Source organism: Miniopterus natalensis, chromosome 18 (assembly GCF_054644295.1).
Source record: "Miniopterus natalensis isolate mMinNat1 chromosome 18, mMinNat1.hap1, whole genome shotgun sequence".
NCBI classification, from domain to species: Eukaryota; Metazoa; Chordata; class Mammalia; order Chiroptera; family Miniopteridae; genus Miniopterus; species Miniopterus natalensis.
The window spans coordinates 23,860,049-23,887,878 of NC_142098.1; the positions used below are offsets into that span (position 1 = coordinate 23,860,049).

A 27,830-nucleotide genomic window follows, 5' to 3' on the forward strand; every position below is an offset into this window, starting at 1 on the left:
CATAAAAAAGCCCGCAGAGCCCAGCACCCGGTGGAGGCAGGTACGTGGATACGCGCGGGCCCCCTCGAGTCTCCGCTTCGCACACGTCAGTCCACCCCTCGCTGCCGTTTCCCGATCCATCCTCTTGGAGGGGCAGGACCGAGGCAGAGAGTTTCCGAGAGCTCAGCTGGCGCCCCTGGGCACACACTGGCTGTAGTGTGGGGGGGCGGGGGGCGGCAGGTCCTGCTACCCCTTTGCCGGGGTCTTTCAGTGGGAGTACTGGTACCTGGGAACGCTGGGGACGGGGAGGGGATACGGGTTCCAGGGGCTCCTCTCCTCAGAGGCAGGTGGGGTGCTGCTTGCCCGCGCTGCTGATTTTGCCGTGAGGCCGCTTTTCCCGCCTCAGTGTGCCCCGTGGGATCTCGTCACTATGCACAAATCTCAATTACACTAGCCCCTCCCCCCCCTTCATCCCCGGTTTTGCTTTCCACGGTTTCAATTACCGGAGGTGTTCCATCTGAAAACATTATGTGGAAATTCCAGAAATAAACAGTGCGTGTTTTAGATCGTCTGAAGTTCTGGGTAGCCTGATGAGACCTCTCCGCACCCGCTCCCTCCCGCGTGGGGCGTAAATCGTAAATCATCCCTTTGTCCCTCTTAATCCAGGCTGTATATGCTACCAGCTGGTTAGTAATTTAGTAGTCGTCTTGGTTATCAGATCCACTGTCAGGTAGCGCAGTTCAGGTAACCCTCCTTTTACTTGATAATGGCCCCAAAGTGCGAGAGCAGTGAAGCTGGCGGTTCAGATATGCCAGAGTAGCCGGAAGGTGCTTCCTGTACGTGAGAAGGTGGAAGTCCTCCACTTAATAAGGAAAGAAAAAAATCATATGCTGTGGTTGCTAAGATCTACTGTAAGAACGAATGTTCTGTGAAATTGTGAAGAAAGAAAAAAATTCATGCTAGTTTTGCTGTTGCCCCTCACATTGCAAGTTACACAGCCACAGTGAGTGATAAGTGCTTAGTTAAGATGGAAAAGGCATTAAATTTGTGAGTAGAAGGCACGAACAGAAAACGTGTTCTGATTGATGGCAATGGAAAGCATCGAGCCTATACAAAGACTTCAGCAAGGGGTCCTCTGAAAAGAGTGACACCAAGCTATTTACTGCAAAAGCGGGGTGGTTACACAGATTCATAAATAGATTTGGATTGAAAAATATAAAAAGTACTAGAGAGACTGTGTCTGCCACATTTCTGGCAGAGTTGAACAAGTTGATTAAGGGAAAAGGATACCATCCAAAGCAAGTCTTCATAGGTATATATGTATGTACAGGGGGTAAAAAAGTGTGTATAAGGTTCATACTGTCCTTGGTTTCAGGCATCCACTGGGAGTCTTGAAATGTATTCCCTGTGGATCAGGGGGGACTACTGTACTTGCCTTTTGTGTACTTTAGTGTGATTTTACTCCTGATCAACTTTCTTTCGCTTTTTTTTTTTTCCAGAAGGCAAATCAGATCCCTCCATGTGCCTGATTTTTTCTTTAAAGCTCTAAAATGCAAGGTCCCTGCCCTACCTTTCTTCAAACATTATATGATGACGTCTTAATATTTTCTGTCCGTGGCTCCCCTTAGCTATCCCAATTTTAGACAGCATGTGGCTGAGGACATTAAATAATAGTCCAACTTAGCCTTAGTATATGGAGTTCTATTAAAGTTGGACAGAGCCCTGGCCAAATGGCTTGGTTGGAGCATCGTCCCATATACCAAAAAGGTTGTGGGTTCGATTCCCAGTTGGGGCACTTACTGGAGGCAACCCATCAATGTTTCTCATATTAATGTTTCTCTCTCTCTCTCCCTTCTCTCTAAAATCAGTTTAAAAAACAAAAACACATTTCTGGATTAAATGTGGAGAGAATTTTGAAAATGAAGGACTATTTTCTAAGTTTTCTGTAGAGATGTCAGGCATGACAGAGGGTAGAGGCCCTAGGAGAGAGGTCTTGTTCCTACAGGGTGGTTAAGAACATGAACCTTAGACTTGGAAACACCTGTTCTGCCTGTACTATGTATGACCTTGGGCAGACTATTTCATCTCTTTAAGCTACAGTTTCCTTACCTATACCTTGAATGTGATAAGATCCAGTTCATAGGCAGGACTATAGAGTAGATCATATGAGCTGATACTACAATGCCTTTGGCATGGTGCCTGAAAAAAGCACTCCCTAAATATTAACTACAAGTATTGTTCCACCCTTTGTGTTATCATAAAATAGCCTTTTGGCTGATCTGGCGAGGCATGCTCCTCAGCCTTGATTTCCCTAGGCTTCCCTGATCTTTTTCTTCTTCAGGCGCATCTTTGACCCAGAGAATATTTCAGATGTTTCAGAGCCTTCACTCCTACTGGCTTCAGAGCGAGGTTAAACTCTCCTGCTTCCTTTTCCTGCTGGAGAGACCTACTGTTCATTGAGCTCCTGCTCTGTGTCACGTATTTTGTTTTATTTAATACAAAAACAGCAGTCCTAAGAGGTTGCTATTGTTGGCCTTAGTTTTCAGATTAGAAAATTGTGGCTCAGAGAGGTTAAGTAGCCTGCTCAAGATCACACAGGTAGGGGCAGAGTCCTGTTTCTCTGCCTGGTCTCTAGTTGGGTGCAATCTAGATAGGGCTGCCCTCCCTCCTCAGGGTATGACCTGTCTGCTGTCCATGTCTCCCAGTCACTATGCTGAAACCAAGTCTGGACTCAGACCTCTGGACTCCCCTTGGGGCATTTCTTCCTTGCTCTCTTTTATCACCTTTGCTTGGGTCCAAACATCATTATCACCATTACTTGAATAAGAATCAGAGAGACCCAGGTCCCAGTCCTGGCTGTAGCATCTACTAGCACCTGTAAAGTGGACAGAACACTTACCCCGGGGGTGTTGTAGGAATGAAAAATCATCATGTCTTAATTGTGGTCAGAGTGGGTGAGCCCACTCCTAATGGTTGTCATCATTAATGTCATCTCCATTTTATTGCCACCTGTGTGGAGCACTTTATTCCCTTTACTCCTTTTGTTCTTTTTTCAGTCCTATATAGTAGGTTCAGTGTAGTGGTTAAGAGAATGGACTCTGAAACAAAAGTGTCTGAGTTCAGATTTGACTCTGCCACTTGATAGCTGTGTAACCTTGGGCATGTGACTTAACCTCTCTGTGCCTCAGTTTCTTCATCATCTATCCCACACATTAAGTTAGAGGTTTGTACAGTGAATTTTCCTTTGAAGGTACCAAGAGGGAGATGATATTATACTCCCCATATTGGTTCAAATTCGTAGAGAAGCTGAGACACCAAGATGGGATTAGATTTATTGGGGGAGGGAAAAAGAGGAGGGAGCTGGAGGAAGCAGGGAAAACTGTCAGTTGCTCCCTGTGAAGCAACACCAGAAGGAAGGAGGGTTGAGTAGGAAGGGTCTCAGACTGCAGTGAGGTTCTAAGACAGTTTCTATTGGGTGGATGGGGAGTCCGGGAGCCAGGATTGCCTGTCAGAGGATCCCCAAATTGCTGGAATGGGTCTGTCTTCGTGTCCCTGCTGCATTGAGTCATTGGTTGGGAGCAGTTGGTAGGAAGCATGGCCTCCATGTGAACAAGCTGGGGGCATCGGTCAATTACACTCCCTGCCTCAGGAGGCTTGAGTGGGTTAGGAGTGCCAAAGATACCACAGTAAGTTGGTGGTCAGGCTGGAATCCCTTGCCATCCTTTTACTTGGAAGGCCATCTGGGCATCCTGGGGAATGCCTTTGCCCTCAGGTGCCTGGCCAAAATCTCTAGCTCAGATTTCCCCTCTGGATTTCCCTCCTGGGCTGAGCAGGGAACAGAGCAGTTTCTGTTAGTGGTTGAGGCTTTCCCTGAAAGCTCATAGGAGTGTGGGTGTTGCTAAGTGGTGCTCTGTCAACCTTGGTGGCAGAGGAGTCCGTCCGGCCTAAGAAGAAACTTGCTGAGGTTCAGGTTTCCTGCTGGCTCTGGCTGTGGCATGGGCTGGGGCTCTGGGAAGGCATGCGGCTAGCTCCACCATCTCTCTGGCACTGAGCCATGAGGGGTGGAGGGGAGAGGTGGGGGTGGGCTGCTTTGTAGGACAGCAGCCAGGACTCTGCCAGAGGTAGATGCGAGGGCACTCCAAGGGTCCTGTCTACAGAGTTCTTGGGGAAGCCAGGAGCTCTGGAGTCAGACTGGTTTTCCATCTCGTAGGAGAGAAGTGTTGGGGGAGATAGGAAGGGGTAAAGCCATAGCTTTGCCTTCATCTTCACCTCACTTGCTCAGAGTGCCCCAGAGGAAGATGCTGGCAGGTGGGATTGCAGCCTCTTTCAGGTTCGGAGCCCCTGGGAGGAGAGATCCCCTCTGAGGTCCCTGTAGTGAGCACTGTTGGCACCCTTCCTGGACCCCTTGAGCAGGGTGGTGCACCCCTCCCACAACTGCTCCCTTCTCCAGGGAATTCCCTTCAGCCTCAGGAGTCTGGGAGGTTAGGCCTTTCCTCCTCCCAGGTTACAGCCAATGATTGAATGATGAGGTTCCAGTGGTAAAGAAAGGGTAGCCTCTTGCTATAAGGTGGAACCCACTATCTACCTCACCCTGCTCCCCTTACTTCCTCTCCTGAGGAAATAATATGCACCTGAAATGAGAAAGTCAAAGATACACTTATCACATGACCCAGCAATCCCATACTGAGGTATCCACCTGGAGAGATGAAGTCTTATGTTCACACTAAATTTGCACATGAATGTTTATAGCAGCTCTAGTCATGGCTGTTAAAACCTGGAAACAGCCTAAATGTCCTTCAGTGAGTGGATGGAGAAATAGACTGTGGAAGGTCCATGCAATGGAATACTGCTTGGCAAAAAAAAAGAAAGGAAGGAAAGAGGGAAGGTAGAACTACTGATATTCACAACCAACTTGGATGAATCCCAGAGGCATTATGTTGAGTGAAAGAAGCCAATTGAAAAAGATTACATTCCAACTCTAGCTATAAAGAACTGATCGATGGTTGTCAGGGATGAGCGATGGAGGAAGGTGTGACTGAAGGGGCAGCATCTGGGAGTTCTCTTTTGGTATAGATGGTGGTGACCACAAGAACCTATGCATGTGTTAAAATTCACAAAACTCTACACCAAAAATTCAATTTTAGGATATGATAATATAAAAAAATTCACTTACACCCCCTATCTCTGCCTCAGGAAGCCCCTCAACTTTGGCCAGTATGGAGCAGCCCAAGGGGATTGATTGGACGGTTATCATCCTGACATGCCAGTACAAGGACAGTGTCGAGGTCTTCCAGAGAGGTAGGGGACCCTCCCTCCCCCCTCTGCCCTAATGTAGAACCCCTACCACACCTCTATAGCTCCAGGAGCCAGGCAGACCTGGATTCAAACCCAGATTCTGCTTCTTCCTAGACATGTGACCTTTGATGCTTTATGTCACTTTATTGAGACTTGGTTTTCTCATCTGCTAATGGGAATAATCATACTTACCTCACAGAGTTGGGAGACGATCTAATGAGCTACAACATGAAAAGCTACTGAGTCAAAGATAATGTAATAATTATTAGTAGCTTTGCTATAGTTGCTTGGAACCAGGGCTGGGAGGCAGGGGCAGGGGGGAAGGTCCTGGCTGTGTTCTGACCACAGAGCTGGAAGTGCGGCAGAAACGAGAGCAGATCCCCGCCAGGACTTTGTTACTGGCCGTGGAGGACCCTGAGACTCGCGTGGGCAGTGGAGGAGCCACCCTTAATGCCCTGCTGGTGGCTGCTGAACACCTGAGTGCCCAGGCAGGCTTCACTGTGAGTGCTCATGTTGTTCTTTTCATATCTGAGTGGGTTTGTGCTGGGGTCTCTCCTCAGACAAGAGGGTGCCATCCTTGGGTACTTTCTGCCCAGGCCTCTGTCAACAGGGCTCTTCTACTCTTGACAGGTGGTCACATCTGATGTCCTACACTCGGCCTGGATCCTCATCCTGCACATGGTTAGTAAGATGCTGGGCAGGGTGCTGTGCAGAAGGCTGGAACCATTGGTTCTCAGGGTTAGACAGGACTTAAGGGGTGTGTCTGCCAGGTGTTTATTGTGTAAATCCAGAAGAATCGGAATCAGAATTGATCCAAATGTCCAAAAATAGGGAACTGGCTAAATATTAACAGCAGTGGAATATTAGAAAGTGATTAATATATCCATCTAATTCTTTGCATTGCCCGGAAAGAGACTTACCAGCTCTGTGACCTTGGGCAAGTCACTTGACCCTTTCTACGTCTCAGTTTCTGCATCTGTAAAATGAGGATGGCAACAGTTCCTCCTTTGTGTGGATATGCTAAGATGATCAATTAAACTCTTAACACGGGACCTGGCTTTATATAGTTCCCAATCTTATTTCCCCAGTTGTGTGTGTGTGTGTGTGTGTTCAGTTCTGTTATCTCTATCTTTTCAGAATCTCATTTTTGTGAAAAAAAAAAAGAAAAGAAAAGAAAGAATATATGAATACAAGTCTGAAAGGATATACCTCAAAATGATTGGAATGGTTATTATTCCTGAGGGATTATTTTTCTTTTTGCATATCTGAATTTTCTAAGTTTTTACTATAATCATGTAATTGGAAAAATTACATGAGAGAACGCACCTTAAAAGTCTGCTAGCTTGATGATTTTCCACCCTTGCACAGCCCATGAGGTGTCCCCAGTCTCTCTATCCCAAGGGCCTTTCATCTGTCCCTGCTTCCCTACTAGGGCCGAGACTTCCCCTTCGATGACTGTGGCCGGGCCTTCACCTGCCTCCCTGTGGAGAACCCTCAGGCCCCCGTGGAGGCTGTGGTCTGCAACCTGGACCGCCTGCTGGACATCATGAGCTATCAGGTGAGGCTGCCAGGTGCCTTGGGGACTTCTCTCTCTCTCACTGCACCACCAGCTATAGTCTGTCCTGGCTCAGATGGGGTGCCAGGAAGAACGGCTTTGGGGATGGCTAGAGTTAGAGCTTCAGGAAATTAGTGTTGGCAAGACTAGGGGGAGGTGTGATCCCAGGAGGTGGACGGAAGGTCTCGGGATGCCCCTGTTACCTCAGCAGCCAGAGCCTCCTTAGAGCAGGGGACAGGCTTGACACTGGGCTGTGTGGGAGCAGAGGAAGGGCTGGGCCAGGCCACCAGCTGCACTCTCTCTTCCGCAGCTGGGCCCAGGCTCCCCGCCAGGTGTGTGGGTCTGCAGCACCGACATGCTGCTGTCCGTTCCTCCTAACCCAGGTGAGCCAGAGAAGGCTTGTGACCTCCTCCCTTGCTACAGCCAGAGGCTGGCTGTGCCTTTCCTAGCTCGCCATTTCTCGGCCTTGCCCACTGCCCTGTTCAGAAGAGAAGCTGTAGGTGTGGAGAATGAAGCCCAGACCCAGAGGCAGAGCTTCCCCTGCTGGGCCTCAGTCTTCTGGACTGTAGAAAGGAACGCCAGCCCTATCCTTTCCGCCCTGCTTTGGGAGGGGAGACATTGTCATTCTCCCAGACGAATGTCCATGTGGCTTGGAAACCATAGTTTCCTTTTAGTTGCCCCTGCCCTTAGCTCTTTTTTTTACCTGGCTGGGGCCTGTCTGCCTTGGGTTGGGGCACCCAGGGAGCCTCCTGACTGCCCTACCCACAGGGATCAGCTGGGACGGCTTCCGGGGAGCCAGAGTGATCGCCTTTCCAGGGAGCATGGCCTATGCCCGGAACCATGGTGTCTACCTCACCGACTCCCAGGTAGTGCCCCTGGGGTGGTGGTGTGGGCAGCTGAGCTGACCTGGCATGGCCTCCTGGCCCTGTGTTCTGGGCAGCCTCTTGCCCTGGACTCTCTGGTACAGTCTGGATTTGGAGGAGTTTCCTCCATGGCAGCAGTTCTTGTGCTCACTTAGTCTTTTGCCAAACTTGAATTGCACATGCACCCAGTGCCAGGCTCTGTGCTTGGGCTGGGGGCTCTGAAGATATGCAAAGCCCCTGTACTGTCGGGGTGGGACAGTGATCCCTGGGAGCATGTTGGTACCTGCCAGACATGCACTCTAGGTTTTCCTTTGGAGAACACCCTTACTGTGTCCCTGTTCCTGATTGTCCTTTGCTCCCTTCCCTAACTCTGTTTTCCCTCCCACATAGGGCTTCGTTTTAGACATTTACTACCAGGGCACCGAGGCGGACATACAACGGTGCGCTAGGCCTGATGGGCGCGTGCCACTGGTACGGCTGCCACCCAGGTTGGGAGGCTTTGGGAACCCTGTGGAAAAGGGAGGGTTTGCTTTCCTGCTACGGGCAGAGCCCCACTCCTTTTAGAAGATTCCAGGGCAGGGTAGAACCAGTATCTGTGGTAGAAGAGCAGGTGGGGCCAGAATGTGAGGAAAGGGTCTTGTCCTAAACTGAAAAGGCTAGAACCAGAGTGTGAGAAAGTTCAGGAATGCAGTTGGGAGGACACCTGGAACCCAGCTCGGGGGAGCCTTCTAGAATGAAGGGCAAGGATAGGAGTGGTGGTAACGGTCTGGGACCAGACCATGGGGATGATGGAGAACTAGGTTATGGAGGAGGCCTGAAAATTGAGGGAAGGGTCCCAGAAGGTGCCTGTTCAAGGGATCCCCTTCCGGTAAGCCTGGAATCTGGGTGCTGGAGTGGCTCAGAAGATGAAGGACCCTGCCTGGTATGGCAACCAGCCTTGCTTGGTCCATCTTCATTTGTTTTCCCTAACTCAGGCCCAAGCCTGACCCCAGGGTCCCCACACCTGACCCTCATGGGGGCTCCTCCAGGTCTCTGGGGTTGCCTTTTTCTCTGTGGAGACTGCTGAACGCCTCCTGGCCACCCACGTGAGCCCGCCCCTCGATGCCTGCACCTACATGGGCTTGGACTCTGGAGCCCGGCCTGTCCAGGTGACTAGGGGTAGGGGCTCAGCGCCCTGGCCTGGGGGAGAAGCCCTGACACTGGCAACCTGGCTATGTGACCTCAGGCTATTCCCTTCCCTTCTCAGGGTCTCTGGGGATGGGACTGTCCCACTTTGGCCTAGGAATCCCCCAATAGCTGTGTCTCCTACTCTTCCCCAGCTGTCTCTATTTTTCGACATCTTGCTGTGCATGGCTCGGAGTGTGAGCAGAGAGGACTTCCTGATGGGGCGGCCTCCGGAGATGGGGCAAAGTGATGGAGATGTCTCAGGTTATCTTCAGGTTGCCCGGGCCAAACTGTGGACGGAGCTTCGTGATCAACCCCTCACCATGGGTGGGTGCAGCCTTTTGGCATTCTGAGGGGGAGACCACAGGAGTGAGGACCCCAAGAATGAGGTGGCCTCCTGCCTGGTCCCTGGTCTCCTGGACCAGGCAGGCCCAGTGCATGTATCGGACAACTATCCTTTCCCAACCCAGAGCCCTGACTTACCCCCCCCCCCCCCCCGCTAACTCTCCTCCTTTTGTCTCATTCTTGAGCTCTGGTCCTAGTCTTTCCATTTTCTAGCTGTGTGACTTGGGCAGGTTGCTGAGCCTCTCTGGATTTTAGCTTCCCCATTGGCATAATGGAGTCATTGCCATGCCTGCCCTCTCAGGGCCTGATGAAGATGTATCTTCTGGCCAGAGGCCTGGCCTGGCATCAGAGTGGCAGCAGGTATAGGGTTGGGGTCATTGCTTATATCTTTATAGCATATATCCCCGATGGCAGCTACAGCTATATGACCAACTCGTCCAGTGAGTTCCTGCACAGTCTCACGTTCCCTGGGGTTGCTGGGGCCCAGGTCGTGCACTCCCAGGTGGAGGTAAGACCTGGCTGGAGGTTAGACCAGCAGAAGTGTCTGAGGACAGGTGGGATAGGGGCTCCTAGAAAGCGAAGGAATAGCCCATGCTGGGAACAGATTATCTATGAATATTGATGTTATTATCCCCACTTGACATGAGGCATGGGAGGCTCAGGCAGGTTAAGTAACTTGCCTAAGGCCACAGAGCCAGTAAGTGGCCAAGTCAGGATTCTACATCCAGGTCTGCCTGATTGAGAAGCTAGAGACTCCACATCCTTTCCTTGGGGTCTGCGTGGGGAGACAGGCACATTTGAAGTGATGGGCCTGGGTCAGTGCCATGGTACTGAGGAAGGGGGCAGATAACAGTTCAGAGGTGGCCCTCAAAGTGGTAGGGGTACCTGAACTGGTGGGAGAGGATTTCCGGGAAAGCTGTCATCTGATGGGACCTCCATTACTAAGTTCAGACTTGCTCTAGAGGACTATGCAGGGAGAGTATGCCCCTGGGAACAACACGAATAGGGCGGGATGGGAGTCGGCCTGATGCTGGGGTCAGGGCAGATGTAGAGAGGGATCTAGCTGACTGATGGACATGGGCTGGGGCCTTGGCTGGGGGGGAGGATTGGGGCAGCCCCTGGCCCTGGGCCCTCATAACCTTCTCCCTGGCTTCACAGGAGCTGCAGCTACTGGAGGCTGGGAGCTCTGTGGTCAATTGCCTGCTGGAGGGCCCTGTCCGACTGGGTCCTGGGAGTGTCCTGCAGCACTGCCATCTCCGGGTGAGGCCTGCAAGCAGGAGCAGAGGGAGGGCAGGGCTGTAGGGGCTGGGTCCCGTGTGTGTTGGGGGTATGCCTGGAGCTGCATGCCACTCAGGATGCCTGCCCTCTCCCTTGCCAGGGCCCCATTCACATAGGTGCTGGTTGCTTTGTGAGTGGCCTGGACATGGCCCAATCCAAGGCACTCCACGGCTTGGAGCTGCATGATCTTGTCCTACAGGGGCACCATTTGCGGCTGCACGGCACCCCTGTCCGTGCCTTCACCCTCGTTGGCCGTCTGGACAGCTGGGAAGTAGGTGCCTGCTCTGTGTCCCCTCACCCCCATCTTCAGGCTTTGGGGAGCCCTGGGGGTCCCAGCCCAGCTCCCACTCCATTGCAGGGCTTGCTGAGTGCTGGCCTGAGGGATAGGCTGTAGCCAGTAGAATCTCTCCATGCCTTTACTTCTCTCTTCATCTGCTCTGCCAAGCAGTCTGGGTGGGGATTTTTATCCCCATTTTACAGGCTGGAGACTGAGGCTCAGAGAGGGAGGTGACCTACCTTGGGCTGCACAGTCATTTATAGTGGATAGGGCCTAGAACTGGGATTCTGCCCCGTTCCAGGCACCTGGGCAGAAGCGCTGAGCTCCAGGGCTTAACACAGTGTTTCAGAACTTGCTCTCATATGTGCAAGTCTCTCCTGTCCTCTCTGGCCTTAGTGTCCCTAACCCTTCCCTTCCTGTGGTCCCTGAAGCTCTGCTTCCTCCTCTTCCCCCAGAGACAGGGGACAGGAACATATCTTAACATGCCATGGAGTGAATTTTTCCAGAAGACAGGCATTCGGTAAGATTGATGGCCTTGATGGGCCTCTGTGGGCCTTGGGAGCCAGGGTGGCCGCTTCTTTCAGGCTCATCACTGCCATCCCACCAACCCATGGGGCCTAGGGTAGTTTTGGGTAGCCTGACCCTCCCCAGCATCTTCCCCTTGGACAACTCCTAATCCCTGGCTGTGCTCAGGCTTTGGGATTTTGTCAGAGACTTGGGAAAGGAGGCAGGGCAGTTCGCCTCCCTCCCCAAATTGCCTGCTTGTGCCACCTCAAGGAATTGGTCTTGCCCCCGCCCGGTGAATTAGCCAGCCCCCAGCTGACAGGAGGTCACGACTTGGTGAGGAAGCAGGAGCCCTAGCTTCCCTCCTGCTTATGTGTCTTCTCCCCACATCAGAAACTGGGACCTGTGGAACCCAGACACACCCCCAACAGAGCGTTGCCTTCTCAGTGCCCGCCTCTTTCCTGTGCTCCACCCCTCAAGGGCCCTGGGGCCCCGGGACGTGCTGTGGATGCTAGACCCCCAGGAGGATGGGGGTGAGGCCCTGTGGGCCTGGCGGGCCTCCTGGCGTCTGTCCTGGGAGCAGCTGCAGCCTTGTCTGAACCGGGCTGCCACACTGGCCTCCCGCCGGGACCTGTTCTTCCGCCAGGCCCTGCTTAAGGCACGCAAGGTGCTGGAGGCCAGGCAGGACCTCAGCCTGCGCCCACTGATCCAGGCCGCTGTCCGAGAGGGCTGTCCTGGGACCCTGCTGGCCATGCTGGACCAGGGTGAGTGTGCTAAGTCTCTGTGCCTAGAAGCCAGACCCAGCATCCCTTGCCCTACCTGCCCTCTGGGATGATGATCTAAGGGTACTTGGGAGCCAGGAGACTTCAAAGCAGGAGAGAGACACAGTGGAGTTTGCTTTCAGGTTTCTGGGAAGTTTCATCCTTGTCAGTAAGGAGTTTGGTGAGAGGCTGAGCCTCTGGTTCCTATTAGCATCAGCAAAGCTTACATGTTTTGTACTGGGTATCAAAATGTAGGTCCCAGAGCCCCATGGGGATGTGGCCGGCTCTCTCAGGCAGCACCTCATTAATGATCCCAGGAACTGTGGAAAATGATCCCCGTTTAAGTTGTTCACCAACAGCCACACAGCTGGTTGGGGGTGGTGCTGAGACTGAACCCATGCAGTTTGACCCCTGAATTTGAGCTCCTAACCACTCTGGGTGTCCTGGGTGGGGGTCAAGAAGCACAGCTGGGCTGGGGCTCGGGCTGGGGCTGGCAGGATAAGAACTTTTTGCCAAGCAGAGGAGTGGGGCATGCAGTTAAAGACAAGGATACATCTTGGGCAAAAGTGAAGAGGTGTGAGGGATCTGGAGTGTTTGGGGACTGTTGAATAGTCTCTTGGGGAAAGGGCATTGGAAGTGAGTGCCATCCCCAACCACCCGACTTCTGGTCCATCAGTTGCAGCTGGAGTGGGAGACCCAGGCGTGGCTGCCCGGGTGCTGGCCTGTGTGGCAGATGTACTGGGCTGCATGGCAGAAGGCCGAGGCGGCTTACGGAGTGGGCCAGCTGCCAATCCTGAGTGGATTCGGCCCTTCTCATACTTGGAGTCTGGAGACCTGGCTGGGGGTGTGAAGGCACTTGCCCAGGAGCGGGACAAGTGGCTGAGCAGGTTGGTGTTAATAATGTGAGAACCCCTGGAGAAGCCCCTGGTTATCCTCATAGGTGGAAACCCAGAGAGAGGTGGGGTGGGGTACACACAAGTCACCCAGGGCAGTCAGGTCCCCAAACCCAGGCAATCTGTCCCCAGCTTGGGGCTCCATGCCGCTGTCTCTCCCTTCCCTCTTGGCAGGCCAGTCTTGCTAGTGCGAGCTGCTCGCCACTACGAGGGGGCTGGGCAGATCCTGATCCGCCAGGCTGTGATGTCAGCCCAGCACTTTGTCTCCACGGAGCCTGTGGAGCTGCCGGCACCTGGGCAGTGGGTGGTGGCTGAGTGCCCAGCTCGAGTGGATTTCTCTGGTGAGCCCCTTGGAGGAGGGTGAGGGTGGCCACTCCAGAGCTGGGCTGGCAGCCCCGTGACCAGCTTGGCCTTGTTCAACTGCTGCAGGAGGCTGGAGTGATACACCACCCCTCGCCTATGAGCTTGGTGGGGCAGTGCTGGGTCTGGCTGTGCGAGTGGATGGCCACCGGCCCATTGGGGCCAGAGCTCGTCGCATCTGGGAGCCTGAGCTGTGGCTGGCAGTGGGGCCTCAGCAGGATAAGATGGCCATGAAGATAGTGTGCCGGAGCCTGGAGGACCTGCAGGATTACTGTCAGCCCCATGCTCCAGGTTAGGGCACCCAGGACATCTGCCAGTAGAGATGGCACACATAGCTAGCTGGGGGGTAGGGGTAGAACCCTGGAGACCCTGCTGGCCATGGGGGCCTGGCCTGGGGGCTAGCCAGTCTGGACGAGGAGCCCCGAGGTCACCCTGTCCGGTGCATGCAGGTACAGGAGGTAGAGCTGGCACATTTGCCTATTTTGGGTAGCCCAGAGGACTTTTTGTGGCTTGGGGATGGGGCCTCCCCTGCTGCTGGGCTTTTGTTCCCCAAATGAGCCCCATGCTGGGCTGGGAAATAATGGAGGTGAGGTGTCTGCTTGTTCCTTTGGATACTAAATTTCTTGCTGGGTGCTGGTCCCTCCATAGGGGCCCTGCTGAAGGCGGCCTTTATCTGTGCTGGGATTGTGCACATCCATTCCAAGCTCTCACTGAGTGAGCAGTTGCTGCACAACTTTGGGGGCGGCTTCGAGCTGCACACCTGGTCTGAGTTGCCCCATGGCTCTGGCCTGGGTAAGTAGGCCCTGTCATCCTACTGCCAACCACTCCATCCCTACCCTCCAGCATCTCCTTCCTTCCTCCTCACTGTCCGCGCCCAACAGAGGGAGTAGGTGAAGCAGGACTGGGCTGGGCAGAGGTGTTTCATGCCTGACCCCCTCCTCCCTGCTCTGCAGGCACCAGCAGCATCCTGGCAGCCACTGCCCTGGCCGCCTTGCAGCGGGCAGCAGGTCGGATGATGAGCAGGGAGGCCCTGATCCATGCAGTGCTGCACCTGGAGCAGGTGCTCACCACAGGTATGGGACTGTCCGTGGTGGGAGGGAGGTTACTGGCACTTTTCCAAGAGCTTCCTGGGGCTCCCCTGGGCTTGTAGACAGCCACATAACTGCTGCTCCTTCAGACAGTTAGAGCTTCCTTATCACTCTGACCTTCTCTGGTGGTTTTCAACTTGAAAATATTTCTACCTCAAAGGAGCGGATGTTTTAGGAGCACCTACTAAGTGTCAGATTCTGTGTTATACCTTTCATGTGTGTTAGGTACCTATGTTTAAGTGATTATTCCTCATGACTGTGTCACCATCCAGGACTGTCCTTAGGGTGGGACTGGGCAGAATGGATTTGTAGTAGGGGACAGGACCTTCAGCCTGCCTTTCCAACCCACTTGCCCTCCCTTGGGCTATGGTATCTGTACCCACCTCGCCTTCCTGCCAGCCATATGGGGGGCACTGAGGGCCCAGAACATGGCTGTAATCATAGCGAATGTTAGTAGCCCCAGGCTTCTCCCTCCTGTAGCCACCATGGCCCCTTGGAATCCATGCATAACGGGGAATAGCCTGAGGTTTGTCTGGTCCTATCTAGGGTGCTGTGGTCACCCCAGGATGCCAGGCTTCATCCTCATCGTGATTTTGGGCAGAAAACTGTCACAAAGACGTATAGATGCCAATTATGCTGTCTTTTCTGGTCACTTTGCAGCCCAGCCCCCGCTCCTTTTGTTGTAATGACTCATATCCCATAATTGACAAGAGGGGCAAATGGGGAGGCCTTTCCAGTTTTCTTCTGAGATGTACCATTCAAATCTTTCATTTGGTCAATTGACAACTATTGAGTATCCACTCAGCATTGGGCCCTGGGGATCAAATGAGCAAAAATAGGGCTCTTGCCCTCAAAAGTCATATAGTCTATTGAGGACAGACATTAATCAATAGCCACTGAAATGACTATAATTATAAGCTTTGCTAGGTGCTCTGAAGGACAGAGGTGCAATTAAGGAGTTCTTGACATTTGGGGCCTGACACTAACCACCATGTTTTGGCTTAACGTTCCAGATGCCTCCTGCCATTTGCATTTTATATTTTAAATTCTTGTAGGACCTTCCCCAAATATCAAGGGCCTATCCCAGAACCATCTCGTTTTATTTTTACCAAACTGCAAGAGAAAAAGAGATCCATACCTTTCATTACTAAAGCATGATGTGAACAAGCTTTTCATTTGATAAGAAATGCTGAAAGCTTATTTGCAGAAGAGATAAGGAGCGGGGGCCAGTTAGGCTGCCGTGAAAGTCCTATATCCCTTCTCCTTGGGGGAGAGGTAAGTACTAGGTCTTACTCTTCGATGTGGTTTACCTCAGTTCCAACTATACATCAGGCCTGCAATACAACTTGGCCTTGTGCATCCCAAGCTTGGTTCTGGAGTGAAATCTTTTCTCTTGCTGGGCTCATTCCGCTCCCAAGGCTGGTGACAGATGCTGGACAGCTCATTTGGCCCAGCTGTCTGAGTTGGGGGAAGCTGTCTTCCCCTGCTGTTCCCTACCAGGGATGCAGGGGGCCAGAAGCCTGGACTGGGAGAGGGAAGTTGGGTCAGGTAGGCTCCAACAGTGATGGACCCTGGGTTCACAGGAGGTGGCTGGCAGGACCAAGTGGGTGGTCTAATGCCTGGCATCAAGGTGGGGCGCTCCCGGGCTCAGCTGCCACTGAAGGTGGAGGTAGAAGAGATAACTGTACCGGAGGGCTTTGTCCAGACGCTCAATGACCACCTGCTCCTGGTGTACACTGGCAAGACACGCCTAGCTCGGAATCTGCTGCAGGTGAGCCCCGGCCCCAGAAAGAAGATAGACAGGCTCAGCAAGGCCTACATCTTCACTGCACCCCTCCTGCCCCATCTGTAGGATGTACTGAGGAGCTGGTATGCCCGGCTGCCTGCTGTCGTGCAGAATGCCCACAACCTAGTGCGGCACACAGAGGAGTGTGTAAAAGCCTTCCACCAAGGTGAGGTGTTTCTTCCCCGAGGACAGGGCACCAGGAGTGAGTGCCTTTCAGCCATAGGTCTGAGGGCCTTTGTAGTCTTGGCACAGGCCCTAGGTGTTAAGCCCCCAGGGACAGAAGCCTACAGTCTGTCTTCCCTAGGGTCTCACTTAGGTGGGAGCCATACCTCAGGACAATACCTGCAGCATGGGGAAGGCCTCCAGCCCTATTTACCAAGAAGCAGGTGGGGGAAGAGAATTGGCCCCATAGCGAAAGTGCAGGGGAGTCAGAGCTAAGCAGGGTTGCAAGTGAGTGGCCATACAGTTTACTGAACACTGCTGGGCACCATGTCAGCTGCCCTGTGCACATGAGTCCTCAGACAACCCTGTGAGGCAGTCTTTATTATTCCTGTTTCCAGCCCCTGGTTAAGCAGTGCCTCTTGGCACTTTATTATAGGCAAATGGGCACTGACAGAATATTCTGGCTCAGGCACGCCATTCCCTTCTCTGTCCCCACCCAGGAAGCCTGCCTCTGCTGGGCCAGTGCCTGACCTTGTACTGGGAGCAGAAGAAGCTCATGGCTCCAGGCTCTGAGCCCCTGGCTGTGCGGCGAATGATGGATGTCCTGGCCCCCCATGTGTATGGCCAGAGCCTGGCAGGGGCAGGCGGTGGGGGCTTTCTTTATCTGTTGACCAAGGAGCCAAAGCAAAAGGAGGTTCTGGAGGCCGTGCTGGACAAGACTGAGGTACCTGATGGTGTTAGGTGGGGTAGTTGGTGGGGGGTAGGTGCCCACTGTGGTCCACTGGCTAACTAGGGGCTACAGCTGCATGTCTCCCTGGCCTTACAGCCTCAGGTCAGCCTCCAGAAGGCCAGAGATTTGCCCAGAGTCTTCTAAACACCTCTTGTCCTTTGCTCCCAGGGCCTCGGGAACTACAGCATCCACCTAGTAGAAGTGGACACTCAGGGCCTGAGCCTGCAGCTGTTGAGGAGTGAGACCTCAACCGGAGGCCCCTTCCCATGAGGCTCATCCCTTGGCAAGAGAACACCTGGAGCTACAGCAGCCCCTCCCTTCAGAGCACTCAGTCTCCTACTCCCCACCTACCTCTTTATGAATCTTCTCCCAAAGTAAGCTGACCTGAGTTTGGGCCCAGCCCCTTCTGAATCCCGGTGAAGCAGAGACCACCTGGGAATGGGACTGTTACTTCCTGGTTAATAGTGGCCTAGGCTTGGTCTCTGCTCCATCTAGACATAAGAAGGTCCTATGTTCAGTATCCCTTGTGGCCTTTACAAATCCCATTGCTCAGCTGTGGCCTTAAGCTTCTTACTCTCCATTAAGGCCCTGGAAGGAGATGACAATCAGCCTTAGCCTGGGTCCTTCGGCAAGGCTGACCCTAATGAGACCCTATGAGGCATTTCCTGTGGCCTTCCTTAGAGGTCAGGCTTTCCCCTGAATAGAGACTTCCATGTTCAATACACACTCCCAGGCTGACTTGATGGAGTGGGAGTAGAGTTGGGGGTCCATACCCACGTCTGTGGTAGTGAGCTAGTGCGTTCTACAGCTAGCCACTGCTAACTCAGGCCTTAACCAATAAAATGGACTGTGCCACGAAACCTATGGGCAATAGGTTTTCAGGACTGTGAACTTCTTGGAATAAATTCAATCTTCCCTTCAAAGTTGTCCTCATAAAGCTCTTTTATTCCTGCCGGGAGGAATTCCCATCTCCCCTGGCACTGTGGGAAACTGCCCTGGGGATGATCCAGCTTCTGGTGCTGATGGCCCAGGAAGGGGATTAGGGTCCAGGGTTGGATGAGCCACCAGCTATAAAGTGTGTCCTGGCAGTAGCTATGTGCCACTCTAGGTGTGGGGGGGCTGAGGCTTTAGGCTTTTGCCTTCACATGTCAATGCAACTGGTAGGCCTGTCTTGCCCTGTAGCACCCAGCCCTCCCTGACAACAGCACACTGGCATCTCTCCAAGGAGTCTCTTTAATCAGGATGGTCATAAACATTATATCGTCTTTTTGGAGTAAACCTAATTCCCTAGGTCCCCAGATGCACCCAAATCCTTTAAGGCTGGCAGAGAGGCAGTCTGTTTGCTGCAGTGTCTAGGGATGAGAGCACGACCACCACGCAGAAGGCTGGCCTGCGTTGACTTGCCCACCTAATTAGGAGCTAGGGCACTCACCTCTTGGTGAGAAAGGGTTGCTCTCAAAGCATCACCCAGCTAGGTCTGAGTGCAGAGAATGGATAGTCAATGCCTTGTTTCCCTGCTGCTAATGGAGGAACGGTCTGGGCTGTTAGAACTCTCCTCATGCCAGAGAGCCTTGCTTAGCTCCTTGGCTGTGGCCACTTAGGGAATGGGCCCTGGAGTAAGATGGGCCAGCTGGGCTCACCCTGGCAGCTATAGGCGCAGCCTCTTGATGTCCTCGCTGCGGAAGTCTATACGCAGAGCCAACACCTGGCGTACTTCAGCAGGGGTGAGGCGCCATGTCAGTGGGCCAGAGTTGGCTCCCCAGTAATCTAGAATCTCAGTCACCTGTGGGAAGAACAGAGACAAATGAGCAAGGAGGGAGCTATCCTGAGGGAAGGCCTGGGGCTCCACCTGATTCAGAGCAGTGGTGCCCAGGAAGGTTTCTGGCAGGGCTGGGCTGCTGGCATTTTAAAATATATATATTTTTTATTCTTTTTTTTTTTAGAGAGAGGAAGGGAGAGGGAGAGCGAAACAGAAACATGGATGAGAGAGAAACATCGACTGGCTGCCTCCTGTATGCTCCCTACTGGAGACTGAGCCCGCAACCCAGGCATGTGCCCTGACCAGGTGTCCAACTGGTGACCTCTTGGTGCATGGATGACGTTCAACCAACTGAGCCACACTGGCCGGGCAGGTCTGCTGGCGTTTTGATGGAGTGGCTAGGATCCAAATTTGGTCTATGCCTCTCTTCCCAGACACCTTTCCCTGGCTAGGCTGAGGGGACCCCACATACCCGCTCTAGATTGAGAACTGTAGCCATCTGGGAGAGGCGGGCAAACTTGTCTCGGATGGTCCAGGTGGTTACCGTGGTAAGGTAGGCAATGAGTGACCTCAGCTCCTTGTCAAACTGCAGACCGCCCAGCTGCAGGGGAACATAAGCCGTCACTGCTCAAGGCCTGGCCCTCTGGTCTATCAGAACTGGCCCCTAATTTTCCTTAGTGCTGGGCTTTAGGTGGTACCCTGTGGCTCCAATCAGCTCTAAGGCCTCAGAAGCCAGGGCAGGACTGGGCCCAGATATGTAGGGCCTGGGAGTAGCAGATAGAGGACAAAGTGACTGGACTCATCTTTAGAGGAGAAACAACAGAGCTGGGGGCTTGTGCTCCCCAGATCTTACCCGGTTGAAGGTGGACTTCAGCACCACTCTCTCCAATTCAACTGCAACAAAGCTAGTCATGAGGCTGGTCAGATTGTCATAGATGACTGGAGACAGGCTGGCCTACACACAGAGACCAGACATCAGTGGGAGTCACACCCACCCCTCTGCCTATACAGTAGTCTTTGGGGTGTATGGACAGTTACATGAGGCCATCAGGGAGTGTTTCCACAGGCTGGGACTTGGAAGGGCTTCCAGAGTTGGAAGGGCTAGCAGGAATATGATGAGGCGCTGCTGGTTTGGGTAGAGGTGGGTAATTCCATAAGCCAGTCCCTAGAGCCCCTGCTCACCTTGAACTCTGCCATTTGCTGCTCCAGGTTGAGGATGAATTGTTGCACCCAAGGGTCATTGGCCTCATAGTCATTGAATTCTTCCTATTGTTAGGAAGCAAGATGGGTCACTGGGGGCTTCTCCAAGAAGAACCACTTACTCCCACCCCACTTCCACCCCTCTAACACAAGAGGTCCTTCTTCACCTGTAGCTTCTGACTCATCTACCTTAAAACCAGCTAGGACATCCCAGCTGGCAGTGACTGCTACTTCTGCATCACATTTCCCATTGGCAAACGACCCTGGGCTATAGCCACAGCCCACACAATATGGTGAAGCTCCTGGCATATTACTCACTCTTGCATCTCATGTTCTAGGAATAAAATCCTTAGGTTAAAAGAAATAAGGCTAAGTCTATGATAGGGCAAAAAGAGCCTTAATAAGAGGATGCAAGGTCAAGGCAAACTCCCTTTAAGTGTTTTTCTGAGCCCTTCTGACTGCAGGAACAACCTGTTTCCTGGGAAGAACCTAGGCTATGAGGGCAAGGGAAGTAGGCCTGAGAAGATAACGAGGACTAGACTAAGACTAGTCTGTTTCAACAGTTCCATTGCCCTCCAGCTGGGGGATAAAGGAGCAAGGGGGTAATTCTGAGCTTGACGGCCGTGGTCTGACTGACCTCCTCGATGTTGTGGGAAACAGAGAGAAAGGTGTTGATCCAAGGCTGCACCTGCGGCTTGATTACTGTGTTGTTTAGCTCTGTCAGCCCTTCCTGTGAAGGACAAGGAGAAGTATCATACCTAGAAGGCACACCTCCCATCCTTCTTTTCTCCTGCTCCATCCCTTTACTGCCAGGGCATTCTTCCAGCTCTGAGACTATCTGCAGGCCCTGTTTGAAGTATAACAGATAATGCTGATAAAAGAGGCCAGGAACACCAGTTCCTCTCCAGATCTGTGCCAATTCAGGTCTAGGCCAGAGATAGGCCTAGAGGTTGGTGTTGTACACTCTCAAAAGAAGGTATTTCTGAGTGCCTGGTACTAGGCAGCACCTGTGATTAAGGCCAAGCAGCAGGTCTGAGTAACATGTGATTCCATTTCCTCAGAGCACCTTTCTGAGGGCTCTTGGTACAGTGGGGGCCAGGTGAAGACTCTAGAGGACCAGAATGCTGGCTTGTCAACATGATAACTGCACTGCTGAAGAACCAATGGGGCCTTTAGTCTCAAGGGACTGGCACAATTTCACTGGCTTGCATGCTACTCCCTCACCCCTCCTCCCTTTTTCTTTATACAGAGCCTATAGTAAGCCAGTAACAATCTTCTCAGAGCAACACACAGGCACAGGATTAAGCCAGTAGTTGAACCCGGGGCTTACCTGCAAGAGGTCTCTGAATTTGTTGGACACGGCAGCCAAGTCAGAAAGGCAGCTGTCAAACTTGGCCTGGGCCTGCTCCCCTCCAATGCCCTGGCTGAACAGCTTGGTACAGTCGCTCTAGAGGAGAACACCCAGTTTTCTGGTTTCTGAGCATGGGCAGCAGACAGTGGGGAGGGTGGCAACATGCAACCAGCCATTTCTCCTACTCTAGCCTTCTCTAGGAACAGCTAAGGCTGATCCTAGGCAAGCGTCCTTGGTGGGTTTCAGAAACCTGGATTCTATCCTGGTGATTAGCTATTTGGCCCTCACTTCCCCCTTTGTAATCTGGGTGTACCAGTGTCAGGGAATGTGAATAAGAAACACAAGTACCATACATCTTTTCATACCTTTAGAGCCAGACATTCCTCCTAGGTTCAAATCCTGGCTCAGCTACCTACCAATTGAGTGACCTTGGTCAAGTGATTTAAAGTTTTTGAACTTCAATTTCACTGTCTATAAAATGAGAACAAATTCCTGCTTCCTTGGTGGTTGTGAGAGCTGGATGAAATGATGCACAAACTTAGCTCAGCACCTGGCACATAGTAGGCCCTAAGGACATACTAACTATTCTAGTTTCCGATTTTTAGATACTGTAGCCTGGCAGCCCAAGGGAGATTGTCATGATCACAGCTAAGATTTAACTACTTACCATGTGCCAGACCCTATTCTAAGCATTTTATTTTTATTAATTAAAGTATCTATCTTATGAAGTGGGTACTATTATTATTATTATACAGACAAGGAAACTGGGGCACAGAGAAATGAATAACTTAAAGCCACATAGCAGTAAGTTGTGAAGCTGGGATTCAAGGTGGGAATTCTGGCTCCAAGACACTTGTTCCTCCTAATCCCCACACTACAGCCCAGGTGCACATAACTCTACAGGGGGAGCTGCTTGAAGCTCACCATGTTTGGGTTGCTAGCTGCCCACATTTCTTGTAGCTTCCTTAGAAAGCCTGTGCTGTTTTGCCTACAGCAGGAGCAGCATTGTGGGAGAATTGCAAAGGAACTGATCTGGCAGGCAGAGGTCCTTCCTTCCTATAGCAGTTCCAATCTTTACTATCTTTAGCTCTTTAATCTCATCTGTAAAATGCCACCCGACCTCATGGGCTGCTGATGGGTTAAGAACACATGTAAAATGCAAATCCAAAGGGGGTAGGATTTATGGGAATTGTTTTTAGCTCTTTGCTATCCATTTTTCTTTCACTTGGCTAGTTCTACCAGCTCAGTTCTGAATTCCTAACATTTCCTATAATTTTATTTCAAAATCCAACAGACTAAGTTAAAGATGAAGTCAAGAATATAATCTAAGATGCCCTGACTTAAAAACAATGACAGTCACCTTGTTGAATACATACAATGTGACAGACACTATGCTATTGGTACTTTGTGAGTATTGCTCTTATTTTATTCAGTTGTAGAGCCCTTTCTGGGGTAAATTCATAATCTAGTCCAGTTTTCAATACTACTGTCAACTCCCACCTGACTCTTCTCTTGGAGACCCTCAGAAACCCCATCAGCTCTGGGCCTTCTTCTCTGTGTTGGTCCCCAGCCTCCTCAGTCTGTCCAGCCCAAAGGATGACACTCACCACCAGCCTGCACGTGGAGCCCTGTGCCTCTGTAGCAAAGCAGAGTACAAGGGCCACAAGGGAGGTAGGACCCTGCTTCCCTCCTTTCCCAGAGACAGAGTTGGGCCTCTTGTCTTCTAACACTTGGATTGCTCTGTGCTGTCATTTGTAACTCTTAATATAATTTACTACCACTGCATCCTTCAAGTACCAGGCGCTTTACGTTATCTTGTTCAATTCTCACAACCACCCTGTGGGGCAGAGATCATTCTCCCTGTTTTACAAATGAGGAAACTGAGGCTCAGGGAGGGTAGAGAACTTTCCTCAGGCTACACAATTGGTTAGTGGTCAAGTGGAGAGTTGAACTCAGGGGTATCTGACTTCCAAGTGCAAACACTTTTCAATATACTATGCAGCCTTCCTTTAAAAAATGGTAATAGCAACCAGTTTTGTACAGGTTGGTGACTCTATCTCATCTAAATTTCCTACATTTATAGAAGCTTTATCATTTTTATAGTGTTTTCAACCCTGTTTTTTTATTATGCCACCCAACAAGCCCAAAGTAGGGCAGGATGGAGATCCATTTAATAGATGAGAGAACTAAATCTTTGCGAGTTAAGGACTTGTCCAAGGTCACATGCTAAGCATATGCTAGAAGATCTACTCTGAATCCTGATCTTCCAAATCTTGGGGCAGAGCTCTTCATACTGGTCCAAAGATGCCTTGTTACATCTTGATTCCCTAGTTAAACACTAGTGAATCTCCTCAAGTGCTCTGAAGGGGAGCTGGCTCAATGCTAGGGCATGCCACAGTCCCCACCAGGATGAGTTTATAGGGCTCCCTCTCAAAAAGAGGCCAGGGGAGGCTGTAGTGCCTCAAAGCTGATAGGCAATTTCCTCTGTACCTCCAGCGTCTTCTTCAGAGTAGAGATGTTTTCACTGCAGATTTCCACGTTGTTCAGAGTCACCTGGGAAGTGAAGACAGAAGAATGTGACTTCTTACTTATTGGTGTTTGTACCCACTCCAGTGCCACAAATGGCTGACAGCTGCACTCCTGTGGCTCAGATGAGAGCTAAGGACTGTCATCAGGTCTTAGGTTGGGCAGAATAGTGAACCAGGCTCGCCTTTTCTCCTGTACCTGACACCAAGGCAGTGAAGTCAACCTGACCTCAGAGATAGTGACCCAAGGTATTTGGGGATCAGCAGAGTCAGTGCACAGACAAATGCAGGAAAATGGTTCAGAGGTGGAGCTGTGGGAGTGGGGGAAGTCAGACTGGAACTTGGGTGCTGTACTGTCCTGTAGACAATGAGGCGACATTGAGGAGTATTTAAAGCAGGTAAATGGCACATGAGCACAGCTATGGGTTGGGAATACTAACCTAGAGGCTGTGTGGGACAGGAATTGAAGTTTGAGAGGTTCACAGGGCCTCTGAACTGGTGTGCTAGTGGCATGGCCAGAAAGGCAGAGGTGATGTAGGGAGGAATCAATTTTTAAGAGATGAGTCAGGAGCTTCAGGATTTTAGGATAAAAGAATCCCAGAACCTGAGAGAGTTGACATTAGGACACACCTCTTGTCTCCAAAGAATGCTTCCCTTATCAGTGTCCTGCAGCCGATACTGAAAGGTCATGCTTTTGACAGTGCTAAGGCTGCTTCTGCTGTAGACTGATAAGACTTAAGGCCTTTCATTAGCATACCACAACACACGGCTGCTAACATCACCAGGTTCTAGGGAATTAACAGTACTGTCATGACCACTCAAGGATGAAGATGACAACATAAATGTTTCTAAGGCATTTAAGGGCACCAAGAATAATCTGTCATGAGGGGAAATGGATTTGGGTTCAAATGGTATTGATCTCAAAATTTCCTTGTACTGACAGCCCTTGTAAGCAAGGACTCACTGGGCTTATCCCAGCTCATGATGAATGATAGGTCAGTACCGTTGGGGAATTCATCTTGACAACCAAATGAATCAAGGTGACATAAAAAAAAAGCCCTGCGGTGGGAATGACATTTTAAGTACTTGGCATCAGAAAAACTAGAAAGCTGTCACCAAGCATTCAGCAGCACCTTTCCTTTTTTAAAAAATATTTATTGATTTTTTTTTTTTTTTTTTAGAGAGAAAGGGAGGGAGGGAGAACAAGCAAGGCATTGATTTGTTGAGAAACTTATGCATTCATTGGTTGATTCTTGTATGTGCCCTGACCAGGGATCAAACTTGCAACCTTGCCATATAAGGATGACACTCTAACCAACTGAGCTACCCAGCCAGGGCCTCAGCATCACCTTTCTTATTGGCCTTATCTTCTGGGCCCTAAAAGAATGAAACTGTCTGAATGGGAGCAGCCAATGCATGAACGCATAGCCATTAGCCAAATGGAGACTTGTGGAGCCAAGTGGTGGAAAATAGGATTGGAGTGGCAGGATGGGTCAGATTTAGAGGGCCCTCAATAAACCACCAGGCAGACATCTAGCTTTGTTGTGGTAGGTAGCAAGGAGTCATTTCTGAGCAGAGAAATGAAAGAATGTAGTAAGTTCTGTAAAAAATGAAATGGAAGGTAGCCCAGCTGCTGTGGCTCAGTGGTTGAGCATTAACCCATGAACCTGGAGGTCACGGTTTGATTCCTGGTCAGGGTACATTCCCAGGTTGTGGGCTCAATTTCCAGTAGGGGGTGTGCAGGAGGCAATCAATGATTCTCTCTCATCATTGATGTTTCTATCTCTCTCTCCCTTCCTCTCAATAAAAACATATTAAAAAAAAGAAAGAAATGGAATGTAAAGAAGATGAAAATTTAAGTCAATCCATGATCAAATGAAGCTGGCTGCCCTTTTGGCAAAGTTCTCTAAAGGCACCATACTCAGAGGCAACAGTTTCTTGGAGCTGATACCCTTTTTTGGCAATAACCATGACATTCCAGTTCGATAGAACTCATGCCCAGGGAACATATCTTCAATGACAGGAAGAGAGTGGGGCTGCCTAAAGAGCCTCCATACTGGATCTGTCTGAGGACTAGTTACTGAGGGTTTCCTTATACAGAGATGGGGTAGGTATTAGCATGTTTAGGTTTCTGTCTGAGAAAGTAATAGCTCTAAACTCTTTTGGGGAGTTAAGAATCTGAAAAGCTAAGGACCATATTTCCAGAAAAAAATACATATATACACTTTTGCATCCAACCCCAGGGTGTTCAGAGACGCCATCTGTGTACTGATTGAGAGCTCTGCTATTAGATGTTTCCTTCAGTCTTTGACCCTCATAAGCCAAGACAACTAGAGTCTGGCCAATGTAAGGGTGAAGCAGGATGACCTCGGATAGTGCTATTCCCATTCTTGCCAAGACAGCAAGTGCCAGAGATGCCTGAATGTGAGCTCAGACTCATCTGTGTGTTTTTTGGCTCATCACAAACTAGCTGTTACCTTGTATAAATCCTTTCATCCTTCTATGCTTCTTTGACATCTGTCACACAACTGGGAAGACTCACTGCTTCATCACATCAGTCATTCTGAGTAGCTAAGGGCTTTAATAAGATCACCTTTCTGAGAAAGTTGAAAGCTTAAGAAGTGTGCTAGAAAAGCAGTCCTGGTAGGCTTAAAGGATTGGCACCCACCCATACTGGGGGACTGTCCTCAGAGGAGCCATCTGAAGGCTTGGCACAGATATTCTAGTTGATCCTGTGGCAAATGCAAGCCAAGCTTGATACTCAGTGGAGCCCCTCAACAGCTGGATAGTGCTTTTAGGGATGAGCACTCTGGAAAGCTAAGCACCCAAACTTTCAGGCAGGAAACAGTGCCTGTCCTGGCTCAGGCTCCTCAGAAACAGGCCCCCTGGTTAAGAAATGGTTTCAGAACCTTCTAAAATGAGTTTTCCTTTAGACATTAGAGGAAAAGTCTCCAGTTGAAGGCTATAGTGTAGCTTAGAGATCATAGTTTAACCTCTCAAGATAAACCAACCCAGCTCCCGGCCAGTGGGGCTACCTACCAGAAAGGACAGCTTGGCCTCATCAGTGCTCTCAATGCCTTTTGTGTCAAATTTGCCCTGCTGGAGGCTGCTGTGCATGATGTTCACGGCACTTGTCACCCCACGCTGGATGTCCTGTAAGGTGGTGGCCGGGAAGCCTATCCGTAGCTTGTTACACAGAACGTCCCTGGGGGGGTAAAATGGCATATGGGGATTGATGGGGATTGACAGTGCTCAATCTGGCCTCCGGGACAGCAGGACCGAGGGCATCCTACCCTGACCCAGCAGCAGAAGTTGCTCTTTTTGGAGTATAACCAATCCTTGAGATGGTTTAGGAGACCATAAGCAGCCAGGATATGAGAGAGACCAATACTCCTCAAGGGCACTGATAACAAGAGCACACAGAGAAGACTAGCTAATTCTCGACTTCCCATAAGGATTTCAGTTATCACCACTAAGCTCCAACAAACTCAGCAGTATAGCTTAATGAAAGGCAGTGCTGAGCAAGAGTTGGGAGAATGGGTTTTGAGACAGTCAGTTTGGGACTCTAGTCCATATTCCATCACATATGAGGTGTAGTATCTTTGACAAGACATGGAATCTCCTTAAGCCCCAGTTTCCTCATCTATAAAAGAGAGCTAATAGTTCCTACCTCACAGGGTTTTTATTAGGACTGGCCTGTAGCAATGGTAACTATGTTAATATTACAATTACTGCCTTCATCTGAATTGCCTGTTCTCTTTCATAGGACTGAGGGCCAGTGACGACTCCAATTTAGTTCAGGGAACATTAACTTGGCCCATAAAATATCTGGCTGCTGTACAGCTGCCTGGAGCCAAGGATGTTGTGCTATGGATAAGAGATCATATCTTGTATAGAACTAAACTATCATCATAAGGAAAAAAGGAAAGAAACAAACAGGCCTCAGTAATCAATC

The 27,830-nt window shown here is 50.8% G+C and overlaps 2 protein-coding genes across 4 annotated transcripts in view; one reads left to right on the forward strand and one right to left on the reverse strand.

The window, feature by feature from the left end:
* FCSK (fucose kinase) lies at nucleotides 1-17,963 on the forward strand. Of its 2 annotated transcripts, XM_016196408.2 has the most exons (24): nucleotides 1-40; nucleotides 5,173-5,277; nucleotides 5,623-5,774; nucleotides 5,905-5,955; nucleotides 6,707-6,832; nucleotides 7,140-7,212; nucleotides 7,598-7,695; nucleotides 8,083-8,163; nucleotides 8,721-8,840; nucleotides 9,012-9,183; nucleotides 9,597-9,709; nucleotides 10,360-10,461; nucleotides 10,580-10,750; nucleotides 11,212-11,276; nucleotides 11,654-12,024; nucleotides 12,698-12,908; nucleotides 13,089-13,255; nucleotides 13,344-13,565; nucleotides 13,923-14,066; nucleotides 14,228-14,347; nucleotides 15,946-16,133; nucleotides 16,215-16,314; nucleotides 16,811-17,034; nucleotides 17,209-17,963. In XM_016196408.2, exons 2-24 carry the CDS (start codon nucleotides 5,196-5,198, stop codon nucleotides 17,308-17,310), a joined length of 3,255 nt encoding a protein of 1,084 aa, XP_016051894.2. In that variant the 5' UTR covers nucleotides 1-40; nucleotides 5,173-5,195; the 3' UTR covers nucleotides 17,311-17,963. The 2 variants fall into 2 exon arrangements, with proteins under 2 accessions (XP_016051894.2, XP_016051901.2); XM_016196415.2 differs by lacking the exons at nucleotides 1-40; nucleotides 5,623-5,774 and having other exon boundaries at nucleotides 5,194-5,277.
* COG4 (component of oligomeric golgi complex 4) overlaps nucleotides 16,950-27,830 on the reverse strand; it is a 25,014-nt gene continuing 14,133 nt past the window's right edge. Inside the window, exons 12-19 of one of the 2 annotated variants that reach the window (XM_016196428.2) lie at nucleotides 26,915-27,080; nucleotides 23,841-23,903; nucleotides 21,330-21,446; nucleotides 20,637-20,729; nucleotides 19,982-20,065; nucleotides 19,653-19,754; nucleotides 19,272-19,400; nucleotides 16,953-18,823 (exon numbers count right to left, since the gene is read on the reverse strand). In XM_016196428.2, coding sequence (XP_016051914.1) covers nucleotides 18,689-18,823; nucleotides 19,272-19,400; nucleotides 19,653-19,754; nucleotides 19,982-20,065; nucleotides 20,637-20,729; nucleotides 21,330-21,446; nucleotides 23,841-23,903; nucleotides 26,915-27,080 — 889 coding nt within the window. In that variant the 3' untranslated portion in view covers nucleotides 16,953-18,688. Of the gene's footprint in view, nucleotides 18,824-19,271; nucleotides 19,401-19,652; nucleotides 19,755-19,981; nucleotides 20,066-20,636; nucleotides 20,730-21,329; nucleotides 21,447-23,840; nucleotides 23,904-26,914; nucleotides 27,081-27,830 lie in introns of both variants that reach the window. The other variant, XM_016196439.2, reaches the window with a different exon arrangement.